Source organism: Poeciliopsis prolifica, unplaced genomic scaffold (assembly GCF_027474105.1).
Source record: "Poeciliopsis prolifica strain line A6 unplaced genomic scaffold, Auburn_PproV2 SCAFFOLD014, whole genome shotgun sequence".
Lineage (NCBI taxonomy): Eukaryota > Metazoa > Chordata > Actinopteri > Cyprinodontiformes > Poeciliidae > Poeciliopsis > Poeciliopsis prolifica.
The window spans coordinates 11,001,764-11,013,955 of record NW_026562389.1 but is presented as its reverse complement, the minus strand read 5'-3'; the positions used below and the strand labels follow the sequence as shown (position 1 = coordinate 11,013,955).

Here is a 12,192-nt window from a genome sequence, read left to right as displayed (position 1 = left end):
CTTTCTCGCCTGTGGGGGCGCTGCACCAAGAACCACTGAAGGAAACGACACAAAAACCTCTAGACACTGAAACGTAAATAAAAATGGAGTGGCGCCAGATTTTAGTGATTGTAGGATTTATCTTTTGTCTAAAAGAACGCAAGTCATTTCTGCCACTAGCAATAGACATGTGTTTATTTCAGTTGCATTTACCCAGAATGCCCTGCTCTGTAGTTCACTTTCAGATTAATCTCATCCCATAAACTCAGCACTGTGTCTTATGTATTGCAACACAATACATAAAACATTATTACACCTAATAATGTCAAATAGTCAAGATAAAGTCAAAATTGATCCTCCATCTTGGTGCCATCATGGCTGACTCAAATAAACCCAGATATTTCATTTATCTATCATAATGAAAACAATTCAATTAGCCGATTAACACATATTCATCTACATGGTAGCATTTTATCTTTATTTCTTTAAACACATACAAACATTTGCATTTAATTAATACAGTAAAATGTACAAATATCCAACCATGAACTTTATTTTAATGAAAACCCCAAACAAAGAATATGTTCACAACATCAAACTAAAGCAATGTAATTCTGCAAAACTTTAACCAGAAGGTTGACCAGAACGGAAACGTTTCTCTCTTCTTCATTGTGTTCCGTTCTTCATAGCTGCGAAATAACGCTCATTCTGCTGCGAAGCTTGACGGACTTCTGGCCTCGCTGGTGGTTCTGCTGCTCCACACTGAGCCGCTCGGACCGCAGGCGACGTGTCAGCCGGTCCAAGTTTCTGCTTGGAGTTTGCAGAGCCATATTACGATTTACGCAATCGTCGATTGGCCGTAAATCAATCAAGGAATGCAGTCTACCGTCAATCAAAAATCGCTTCCGCACAATACCAGGGTAGGCGCGGCTGGAACCACCCCAGATGGAGAGGAACCTGGACGGTTTGGACTGGGTCAGAACTGGCTAAAACTGCTCTGGTGAACAAAAGGCTAACAAGTGGCAAGATGTTTTACTTAGAAAGAAAAGTAAATATCAGTTGATAAATAATTATCGATTAGTTTTCTTTTTTTAAATATTACCAAAAGGTGATGTAACCTTTCCTGCTCTATCAGCTTCTTCTCTAGCAGTTGTACTAATTTTCTCATTTCACTCCACGCCCTTCAGTTAATTTTAAAAGCAGTTATGAGTCACGATGGCAAAACATAAAACAGCTCCTGCACGAGTTACTCAGCCTGTTCCAGTGTAACCAAAGAGTAAAGAAACGGACTAAGCCAAATGTGACACTCTGTCTGTTTGTTAGAAAAAAAGGTTCATATATGGAGTTAAATATCTAGCCAGCGATTGTTTTACATTTGGTTGTCAGGAGGAAACTCCAAGAATGGCGAGAATCGAAGGGAATTTTCTACAAAGGTCATGACACCAACCTTGCTTGGTTCTGGTCCAGAGTTCATACAAGACTGAGTATTTTATTGGACATAATAACTATTGATTATGTGTTTTGTCATAATAATTATTGTTATTGAATGATTATTCATCCTTGTCTGAGAGTTTGATCCTCTCTAACCACAAGTTATTTTCTGATGTAAAATAAACAAATTCTGGTAAAAAGACTGATAAAAAAAAAGAAAGATTTTATTTTTACACCTTTAAATCTTTTTTTTCCCCAGAACAAAAAAAAAAAAAACAATCATGACCTAATATCAAAGTTTCCTTTGTGTACAGATAGATTTTAAAAAAGTATTAATTGCAAAGTTCAAACATCACAAAAATAATTTGTATCTGCAAATATGAACATTTGGGAGGTAACAGTCTGACTTTGTCTGTCTGTTATTTTAAAATTCATAGAGGTGTGATGAAGTAAGCTGATGAATTTAAAAACTATCATTAAGGACGAGTTTGACGGAAACTTTGTCTTCGAGTGCCTCGTTCTGTCTGTAAATGTACATGGGTGTGTTGCGACCAGAGCACCTCGATTGTTCTTCACTGGTTTCTTTGCCTTCCTCTGAGATCAGATCACTGTACGAATTCACGCAGACGTCGTGGTCCTGGAGCGACGGCGGGTATCGGAAACATGATTTCTCAATTCGCACGGAGCGTCGAACCGGGGTGAAGAACCGGACCTCCTGCCCTTTGACCCTGACTGGTTCCTTCTGATGACTAGCTGGGCCCCTAAGGAAGTAAAAACAACCAACAACTGAAATAATCTATGGCATTTCACTGGTTAAATACAACAAAAATCATCTGCCTTCCTTTCTCTGTTTGCCCAAGTTTCTACACAACTCTAAGGTTTCCTCACACTTTGGTTTGATTTGTTTCAGTCAAGACTGTTCCAGCTCAGTGACAGCGTTTCAGTGCAGATCAGACAGTTTCATCAATCTGAATTTAAACTTTTGGGTTAAAATGTCTGGAGTAAAAAATAAAAAAAGTCAGTTTCATATAAACAAATCAAAGACTACTGCATTCATCAAAAGTCTGGGGGAAAAAAGGCATTTCCATGCTTATTTTTTTTCCCATGACTAAAAGTGAATTTACTACCCACCGTTTAGCAGAAGCCAATCCATACAAGCTCCACAGTGAAGGACTGTGATGGCAGGCCACCTGTGAGACCACAGCTGTGTGTGGGGTGGACATCCAGGACCTGAGCTGAACTGTTTCTACAGCAGTGCAGTTCTGATGCACATGCAGGGGAAGTAAACAGCCTTCAAACAGCTTCATCTGTTTGGAAATCCCTCTTCAAAGCAGAGTCTGACATCTGACATCATATTCAACTTCAGTTTGAAGCTCCAGCCAGGGCTGACACTTGGTTTTGCAGTCCTCCAGCTTTGCATTCAAACTGGACACAATATGTATTTGGTCCAATGCTTGAAGCAGATGTCAGCAGCTTCTAATCAGACAGCTGGTTGTCTGGCAGCGGAAACAGTTGTGCAGTGGAAGCCACATGTCAGAATGCAAAACTGTCTCTGAGATAGACCGAACACTTCCAAATATAAAAATACACGACAGAAACCATGTGTGGTAAAACTTTTTACTCAATTTAGTTGCAAATAAATTGAGTAAATTTGCTGGTTACTTGACCCAACTGAATCTGGATCTATAGAGAAGGATGAACAGCTTGAATGTCAAACCAAATGTAAGGCTGCATTCCCACCAGTCCTATCTTTAATCCAACTCCAGTCTGTTTGCACAAAAAGCATCAATGTGTTATCAAACTCTGATTCACATCAAGAAAGTGAACCAGTTTGAAATCATATGTGAACGCCAAGCGAACCAGAGACCGCTCCCAAAGGAGGAGGTGGACAAGGGCTTTTGTAAAATAAGTCCAAGTCTAAACAATTACCGTATGTAGATAGAAATTTCCAAGCGTCATCTGAATATAAATTTTTGCATTTTATGAATAACCAAAATACTTTGAATTGAAAAAAATTGCTTATTGTGTTAAATATTCCTGTTTTATGAAGGACTGATCAGTGAATGTCATAAGTACAGACCCAGGAGTCGCAGTGATCTTGTACTTGACCACGGATGAGCCTCCTCTCTCTCCTTTGATCAGAACTCTGACAGGTTTCGGTGTCACCAGTGGGTCGTTGCCACAGTCTGGAGACCCTTCTGTGGTTGCAGTGCCATCGTCCAGTTTTTCATTTTCTTGAAGAAGAAAAATGGAGAAAACATTAAGTTGACGGCAAAAATAAAAATCACAAAAAAATACAGAGACTCTTCAATCGAGATGTTTTGTCACCGATAGTGATCGGAGTCCTGGTCTGATGCTGAATTAAAATTGATAAAATCACAACTAGCTCAGCAACTTTTAAATGCAGTTAAATGACAGGTCTGCTTTGGCTGCCTTAGTGCTGGGGTTGGAGCTGCAGGATCTTATCTGTTCTTTGTGACAGCAACACATTTTGTCTGAAGGGATTTTCTTCAAGTCACCTTTGAAATGTTACTCTGACAGTGTTAGGCTTCACAGCAGTGCAGTTAGAAGCTGCTTAGCAGCAAGAACGCAACAAGTTGCCTGAAAAAAAGAGCAATGCTTTATATTTGCTTTTAAAAGATTAATTTTATTTGGTACATAAAGCCAGCACTATCTCATAAACTCGTTTTCCTTCTACTCAATGTTTCAAGTCAATCAATCAATCAGATTTTGTTTGTATAGCAGATTTCAGCCACAAGGCATTTCAATGTGCTTTACATCATAAAAAAGACAAAAACAACGCCATGCAACATAGAATCAACAATCAGAACATTATATCAAGTCAAGTGCCAATGTTAAATTTGTAATTTATCACGTTTCAATTACAACTCTAAACAAGTGGGTTTTTAGTCTGGATTTAAAGGAAGTCAGTGTTTCAGCTGTTTTACAGTTTTCTGGAAGTTTGTTTTTATTTTTGTGGTGAATAGTTGAGCCGTTTGCTGAAATGCTAGGCAAATGTTAGCACGTTTTTCCTCCGTTTTGCTATCATTTACTGCTGAACACAAGTCTACTTATTTGTGTGACAACCTGCAAAAATATGTGAACTTGCTTACAAAACATTGCACAACTGAATTCATCTAAAGCCAACAATAAAAGACCAAAACATAATTTCCACAAAGAAAAGTCAGACAGCACCCTGCTGACAGGAAGGAGCGACATGGCGAACCGGTTCATTGATCACTTGGGATGCTGCCGTGTTTACCGTCATTTACCTGGACCAATTACTTCACTTTGATAGTGACTCATCACCTGCTACCAACGGAATGTTAGAGCCACATTATGACAAAATTTAAAAAGTAAAATTAATAGAATACAGTTATACTGCCATGAGGACAAACTTGTAATATTAATCAAATAAAGTTGAAATAATACAAGATTGAAGACATTATGTTTGGAGAATAAAGTCATAATATTACCAGAAATCACGATATAATTAGAATAAAATCTTAATATGGAAATAAATTTATAATTTCAAGGATAAAGTTGTAATATTACAACTTTATTCTCATCATATTATGATTTTATGGTAGTAAAATCATGACTTTATTCTCCTGAAATTAGACGTTTGGTCTCATTATTTCAACTTTATTCTCATACTTTAATCTTATAATTTTCTGAGTTTTTCTCATAATTTGAAAGCTTAATTTCTGAGCGTCGCCTTTGGTTAGTTACCCAAAAGATTTTCTTGGTGATCATCTCGTGTGTGCTGCTGTGCTGTCGGGATGTGAGGCCTTTTCACCAAACATTATTATTTTTACATACGCAGCCTGCCCAGCTGTTGTATCCATGGAAACTTCATTACCTTGGATTTCGTCCTTCTTCTTCAGAATGTCAAAAATCACAGTCCGCAGCTCGTCCACTGGCTGAGGAAACACAAACAAAAAGGCAAAACACAAATAAGCAATTAGTGTTTCACCCCCAGATCGATGGTGAGCCTTCAGTCATTAAAAACTGTTTTGTAACAATTTTGAATTTGCAATTATCTACTCAAAAACATTACTGCTTTCTTCCAGTGACAGTGAAACATGCTCCTCACCTCCAACACAACTCGAACAGCCTCTTCAAACACAGGCAGCACGTCCAAGTTTCCCTCTTGCTCCATCAGCCGGGCTCGACAGATCCAGTACTTGGCGAACTTCTGAGACACCGCCGGCAGCCGTGAGACGACGTCCTTCACCCGGTCCGCAGGGCAGCCCTGACCACAGGACCAAACTTTGAAGCTAAACTGTAGATATGAGTTTTCTTCCAATTTTCATTTGTTATATTAATTTGAACAAACCAATTCCAGCCCTTTGCACGTGTTAAAAAGTGATATTCATCACTTCGCTTCCTTTAAATGATATTAATTTGTTTTTCCTCGTTAGATTATTTTTATTGTTGGTGTTTATCATATAACTTATGGTGAAATTAAAGTAGCTCAGGGGAAAAGCAACTAGAGTTACAGTGAAGGTTTGCTTTAGTTATCGACTATTCTGATGGTTAATTGATGCATCGGACTAAAAATTGCCGCTTTCTGCAGATATTTATTTAGCCACCTGAGTCATTCTTATGCAATATTGAAAATTACTAGCAAATTCAAATACACAATTCAATTTTGTTACCTAAAATGTGTATTCCTTTAGAGAACATTTTATTCTTTGCAGCAAAAGATGCATTTGCAGTTAAAACATATATATTTAAACATCAATATGTGAAAAGCTCAGCCCTTTCTACTGGACTTATCAATATGCCCAATCTGTTGATTATTGCTTTATTAATTATTGGATAACAAAAGGTGCAAATTAACAGAATTTGAACCAGATGAAGCTAAAACTGCCACTTGAGGAACTCTGGGTCGAATATATTCACAGGGCTTTTTTAATCTGAAATTCAAAATGTAAATATTTTTTGTAGAGTTTTGCCTTCTGAATGTCTTGTTCTTTCAGCAAATGGCCTGTGAGTCTAAACCCTCCAGTTAACAATTAATAGATAGAAGAAAAAGTCAATTATTTCAATAAATGACTCAGGATAAATCATTTCAGCCTGCCTAAAATTAAAACATGAACAAAAACATGCCCACCGGTTCCCTGTTTACCTCGTTGAGCAACTTGATGCAGTCCTCCAGGGACCGGTCCACGGCACAGATGACAGAGTGGGCTTCGTCCTCCAGCTCCATGGAAGCCCAGAAGGGCTGAGGAACGGACACGGTGCGCGTGGCCGGCGCTTTCGCAGCCATCGGAGGACGTTTGTAGGAAATTCCCTTCGATTCTCGCCATTCTTGGAGTTTCCTCCTGACAACCAAATGTAAAACAATTGCTGGTTAGATATTTAACTCCATACTTTAACCTTCTTTCTAACAAATAGAAGGAGTGCTACAGTCGGCTTACATCCTCTCCTCCTGCGCAGCAGTCAGTTTCTTTACTTCAGTCTGGGGAGCAGTTTTAATCATGACCGCTGGCGTCTTGGTGGCCGCGGTCCGACCCAGCAGGCTGATGGACCTGGAAGGCTGCGGTGCGGTTCGGTACCCCCGCGCAACACCTGCACATTTTGTAGTCGGATGAACTGAAGGAACATTTCTAGATGTTTTCTGTATGATGTGTGTCTCTCTGTTTGCCTTTGTTTTCCTCACGTCTTTGGACCAAACGCTCTCATCCGTCTTGACGGCTGTCGAGCTGCGTTTGATTGATGACCTTGTGGTTGTTAGGGCATCAGCTTTTACAGACTGAGTGTTTTTCTTTACTTGACTTTCAGATATGTGAGCAGGCTGCCCTGCTGTTTTACTGGTTAACACGCTCTGCTCTGGTTTGACAGTTTTGCATTTGGAAGGCCCAGCTGAGTGAAGTCCAGTCCTAAACTGGCTCCTTCCGGTTGGTTGTGTTAGTTTAACGGGAAGCGGTTTAGGTTTAGACCTGTTCTGAGCTTCGGTTTTACTCTTAGCTCTTGAATTTGTAGGAATCACCAGACCAGGCGCCTGGGAACCAGAGACAGATGACATTCTGCCCAACTGCCCTTTGCCCCGTGGATTCTTAACAACAGTGGAGGAAGTGAACGTCTGACGCTTTGAGCCAGGTGGAAGTGATGCGTTTGATTTTGGATTCCTCGGCTGGATCGCTGCAGGTACAAGCCCTGTTTTGGTCTTAACGAGTGGGCCGGTACTTATCCGGCTGCTCGCCATGTCCAGTGGGCGTAACGTAGCCCGACTTGAGCCTATGCTTGGTTTGGGTTCTGACTTTGCTGCATGTGAACAACGTCCATTTAACTGCACCTTGCTCAGGTTTCTACTCCTTGGTTCGGGTTGATTTTTCTGAGTTGCAGCTGGAATGAAACTGGATTTGGAAGACATTACAGTGTATGTTTTCCTGAGCAGGGGATTTTGATTAACTTTTGTCTGTGCTGAAACGCTGCTGGATGATGAGCAAATGGCAGTTTGTTTTCCTGTTGTCACATTTACTTTGCCAGAGACACCCAGTGATCTTCTTCTAGGAGGATCCTGACTGCGCTGAGGCACCAAAGTTTTCTCTTTAGAATCGTGCCACCTGAGCCTGTCGGGTGGAGCTTTGTTTTCTTTTCCTATAGCAACCTGTGAAAAACAAATAAGTCAACTACTTATTTTTCAGCACGTACACCATCCAGATTGTCTCTGCAATGGCTTTGTTGGTGACGCCACAGTCAACCATAAAAACAAATAACAGTAAACAGTGAATGTACACATTTCACATTTCTAAAGAAGTTTCATGACTAATCAGCGATTCCTGAAACACAGGAAACAGAACTTTATTCAGGTTTATTAACCTGAACAACACATTAAAAGTAATAAGTATCTTTTATTACTTTTAATAAAAGTAATTAAAAGTAATAACACAATTATTTCTTGACTAAATGTGTTATTTACTCAATAACTTAGTAGCAAAAATGGTTCTTGAATTGAAAATGTAGTTTACTTTTTGTTTTCAATATAAATGTAATTAATTCATTATACACTATAATTAACAGAAACATTTAAATAGAGAAAAAAAGGCAATACAATTTTTAACATTCACTAATTTTATCTATTTTTATGACTGTTTCAAGTATGTTTGTTATCTTTATTTGATAGTTATTATTATGTAGAAATCATATTATTGTGCAGTCCTACTTTACATCCAAACTTCAGAATGTTTGGGTTGATTGACACTCCATTATGAGTAAAAGTAAAATTATTTTTTCTGATTGCTAATAGGCTTGAGTTAATAATAGCCCTTCGTACAAACACAACCTACCTTCAGAGAGGTTTTTACCGCAGTTTGATTGTGAGTGACGTTTGGAGGTTTCAGCTTTCCTTTTGCTGCCAAGTATTCCATCAGCTGCTGCTTCCGCAACTCTGTGACGCAAAGTCAGAAGTCTGGTTATTCTAAAACAATGCAGTTCCAAACTTTACTTTGAAAATCAATGTTTACTGATGGCCTTCAAGTAATTTGGGCTTAAGATCTCATCACTTAACCAGTTTATGTTTGCCTCGGCTCTTCCTGGCTGAATAACTATAAACTGTGTTAAAGGGTTGGGTCTCTGCATGGAGCATTACTTCCACAAATCTCTGGGACACTTGAGAGAATGAATGATCCAGCATGGAAACATTTTCTCAAAATTTGGCACATTCCTCAAAGGTTTCAGACTACCAAGAGCTTTAATTAACTTATTTATTCAACAATTATGACATTTTTCTGAAGTAAAATTTTTACACTTTGTTAGGCATGCTGTGGGTGAAATAAGTTTTAAAACGTCATCAGTTGTAATATTTCTAATGTGAACTTTGCAATATAATTCATAACAAATATCGGTAACAGCTAATGCAACCCATGCATACAAAGTAATTAAAGCAAGTCAGTCCACAACTGACAAAATCGATGAAGTTATGGGCCAGAAAATTAGAATAAGAACCAAAAGTGTGAAGAAAAACATCATCAAAAAGTCACTGAAAGTAGGAAAAGCAGCTTGAACCTCCAAGAGAGGAAAATATGTTTTTCTGACATTATAAGATGATATTGTGCAAACATAATAATATTGCATAGACTGAGAAACATGATCAATAAATTACATATCCATGAAAAAATAGTAGGTGGGTTCTGATGTTGAATAAATGCAAACCCTACAGTTTAATTGTTTTGTGATAAGTTTCCACAGATTAGGCTCACAAAAACAGATATGAATATGAATATTTATGATGCATAAAATAGTCCACGTCAAGTTTGATTATTCAAAATAGTACCAACTTCAAATGTTTTTAAAAGTGGACTTCATCAAAAACAGTGAAATAGTCCTTTACTCAAATGCGCTCAGAGTAAACAGTGAATTGCTACGATTAGCATTGTGCTAACTTGTTTATTTCAGTATTAGTATGGAACAAATTCACATCTAAAAAGAACCGTCGTTTTGCACTTTGAGTGAATCCAAACAAACACAAAGAAGAAAACAATAAGGTAACGCGTCAGTTATTTTAGCTAACAGTTACTAGCTATCTGCTAGCCAAAACAAGCCCAAACAGACACATAAACTAGCCATTTGTACAAGTTAAACCTGCCAACCTTTTCTGGAAAGGAACGGCGCCGATTCATTCGAGTCCATATTTACTAACGTTAACTTTCTTAATCCGCTTTACCAAAACTTTTAAGAGTTTAGTTTCAGAAGCGCTGAATAATCAGACGTTAAACTGGGTCCATAACAACTGAGCTCGCGCATCCGCATTTGAAAGCACCGCGAGTGTTCTCCTGCTCTTCACTGATTGGACTGTTTGAACGTTTGAATAAAAAAAAAAATATTGCCAAGGACAATGCGCTTGCGCACAAATATCGTGCTGATTGGGGTAAGAAGTAAACAAACCACGAAATGAGGACAGACATTTCTGGTATTTTGCATTTTTGCTCCTTAACAAAATAAATATATATATATATATATATATATATATATATATATATATATATATATATATATATATATATATATATATAATATATATATATATATATATATATATATATATATATATATATACAGGAGGATATATATATACTTTAAGTTTACTTAACACGTTAAAAAAGCCAATTACTATGAAAAACATTTTGTACAAAATTTGGGCGTATTTGTTAGAACAAACGCTATGCGCTTCGAGCCTATGATATATAACATTTGTCAAGATTCATGAAATAAAAAATTGATTAAAATGAGACACATACAAAGCAAGATCTACAGAGTTCAATTAAATTACATTTTATGGATAAAAGTCAGCTGAATAATTAAACAAATGTGATTCAACATATCAATATATATACAATATACACTAATCCAAAATACAAAGTAATGTAGCATAATGATCATGTAAACTGGATAAGGATTATTTAACCATTTTTGGTTGTGTATGACCTGATTCTGCTGTATGTACAGTACCTAACGGACTATAGCAATCTGTTCTGTTCCTATAGTCAACCTAACAAACTATAGCAAATCAGCAAATAACACATTATTTTTAAATTTGTTTTAACTTTATCATCTAAAAAGTATGCATTTGTATAACTGGTGGATTAATTGCTTTCTAATAGTACATGGAGATGTTGCGTGACTTCATTATATCTCTGCCACTATGTTTAAGTCAGCTGCTAATGATCCCTAGAAACAACTTTGTCTAATTAAAGGCTAATTATTCATCTTCTCACTCTTTGTCATTTCACCTTTTCACAGACATTAACAAACACTCGTCTTCTGGAGAGTCCTGACTAAACTGATCAAACGTTGAACTTTGAAACCTGTCATCTTAATTTGTCAGGAGGAGCTTTTTCTTTCCACGTTACAATCGGCAGTGGAAAATAGTCTCTTGATTTTATTTTTCAGCACGTACTCTATTGCGTTTATCCCTGAGGCATCTTTGTGTAGTTGATGACACATTGATAAACTATTCCCCTGTCAAAGCCTTTGTCAACAGTAATTGTAAGTTCAATAATCTAGAATGTCACTCTTCTTCTGTGAATTTATTTATAGCATTTTAGTTATTAAAAGCCTTTATATTAATTGTTTTACTGACACTTACTGACAAACACCCTACCGTTGTGACGTTCACATAACCTTTTGATTCAGATGCAACTCATGATGCGAAGGCTGAACCGTTGACATTTCAACAAACAAGTGACAAACCACATTGATGTTTCAGGTCTTCTCATTTAGACTCTTGGCTAACAGTTGGATGTTTTCTTTTTGCAACCAGTTTGTGTTTTGCTGCCTCCATCACCAGCATTGTGTGAAAGCTAGATTACACGTTTGTGTGTGTGTTTGTTGATTTCATATTTCTGAGAAGCAAAACACAATGTTCAGTTATTTTTCTTGGATTAACTGATCATTAATTTAATGCAAATGGTCCTTAATGGGCAATTTTTACATGTTTTATTTATTTATTTATTTTACATAATTTAACCTGGTGAAGTGCGTGCTGTGGTGGCGTAGGGGATAGCACGACCCATGTTTGGAGGCCTTGAGTCCATAACACGGCCGTCGTGGGTTTGATTCCTGGTTTTCCTGGTGGGAAAAAATAAAAAATGTAACCATGAGAATTTCTGGGTAGAACATGATGACATTACAACCAAAGAAGATTTTTCTTCTTAAATGCAAATATGATAAATTTTGGGACAGTTTTGGCTTAATTACTGCTCTGATTATGCTGTTTGTTCAGTAAATGGCCATTTTTGTTGCGTCTGAATACTGAGATGATTATCTGAGGTA

General features: G+C 37.4%; 1 protein-coding gene across 1 annotated transcript; it reads right to left on the bottom strand.

The window, feature by feature from the left end:
• Positions 1-438: 438 nt before the first annotated feature.
• On the bottom strand, positions 439-10,202 carry ckap2l (cytoskeleton associated protein 2-like). Its single transcript, XM_055039920.1, has 8 exons — positions 10,011-10,202; positions 8,709-8,809; positions 6,837-8,029; positions 6,545-6,740; positions 5,507-5,665; positions 5,273-5,333; positions 3,491-3,644; positions 439-2,171 (listed from the first exon to the last, which is right to left on the bottom strand). The coding sequence occupies exons 1-8, from the start codon at positions 10,048-10,050 to the stop codon at positions 1,874-1,876; spliced, it is 2,202 nt and encodes a 733-aa protein (XP_054895895.1). The 5' UTR covers positions 10,051-10,202; the 3' UTR covers positions 439-1,873.
• Positions 10,203-12,192: the final 1,990 nt, after the last annotated feature.

Coding starts and splice junctions, on each gene's coding strand:
- ckap2l (XM_055039920.1), bottom strand. CDS start 10,050: ATGGACTCGAATGAATCGGCGCCGTTCCTTTCCAGAAAAG. Junction 8,810..10,010: donor GCCGTTCCTTTCCAGAAAAG/GTTGGCAGGTTT, acceptor TTTGCGTCACAG/AGTTGCGGAAGCAGCAGCTG. Junction 3,645..5,272: donor GAAGAAGGACGAAATCCAAG/GTAATGAAGTTT, acceptor TTCTTCTTCAAG/AAAATGAAAAACTGGACGAT.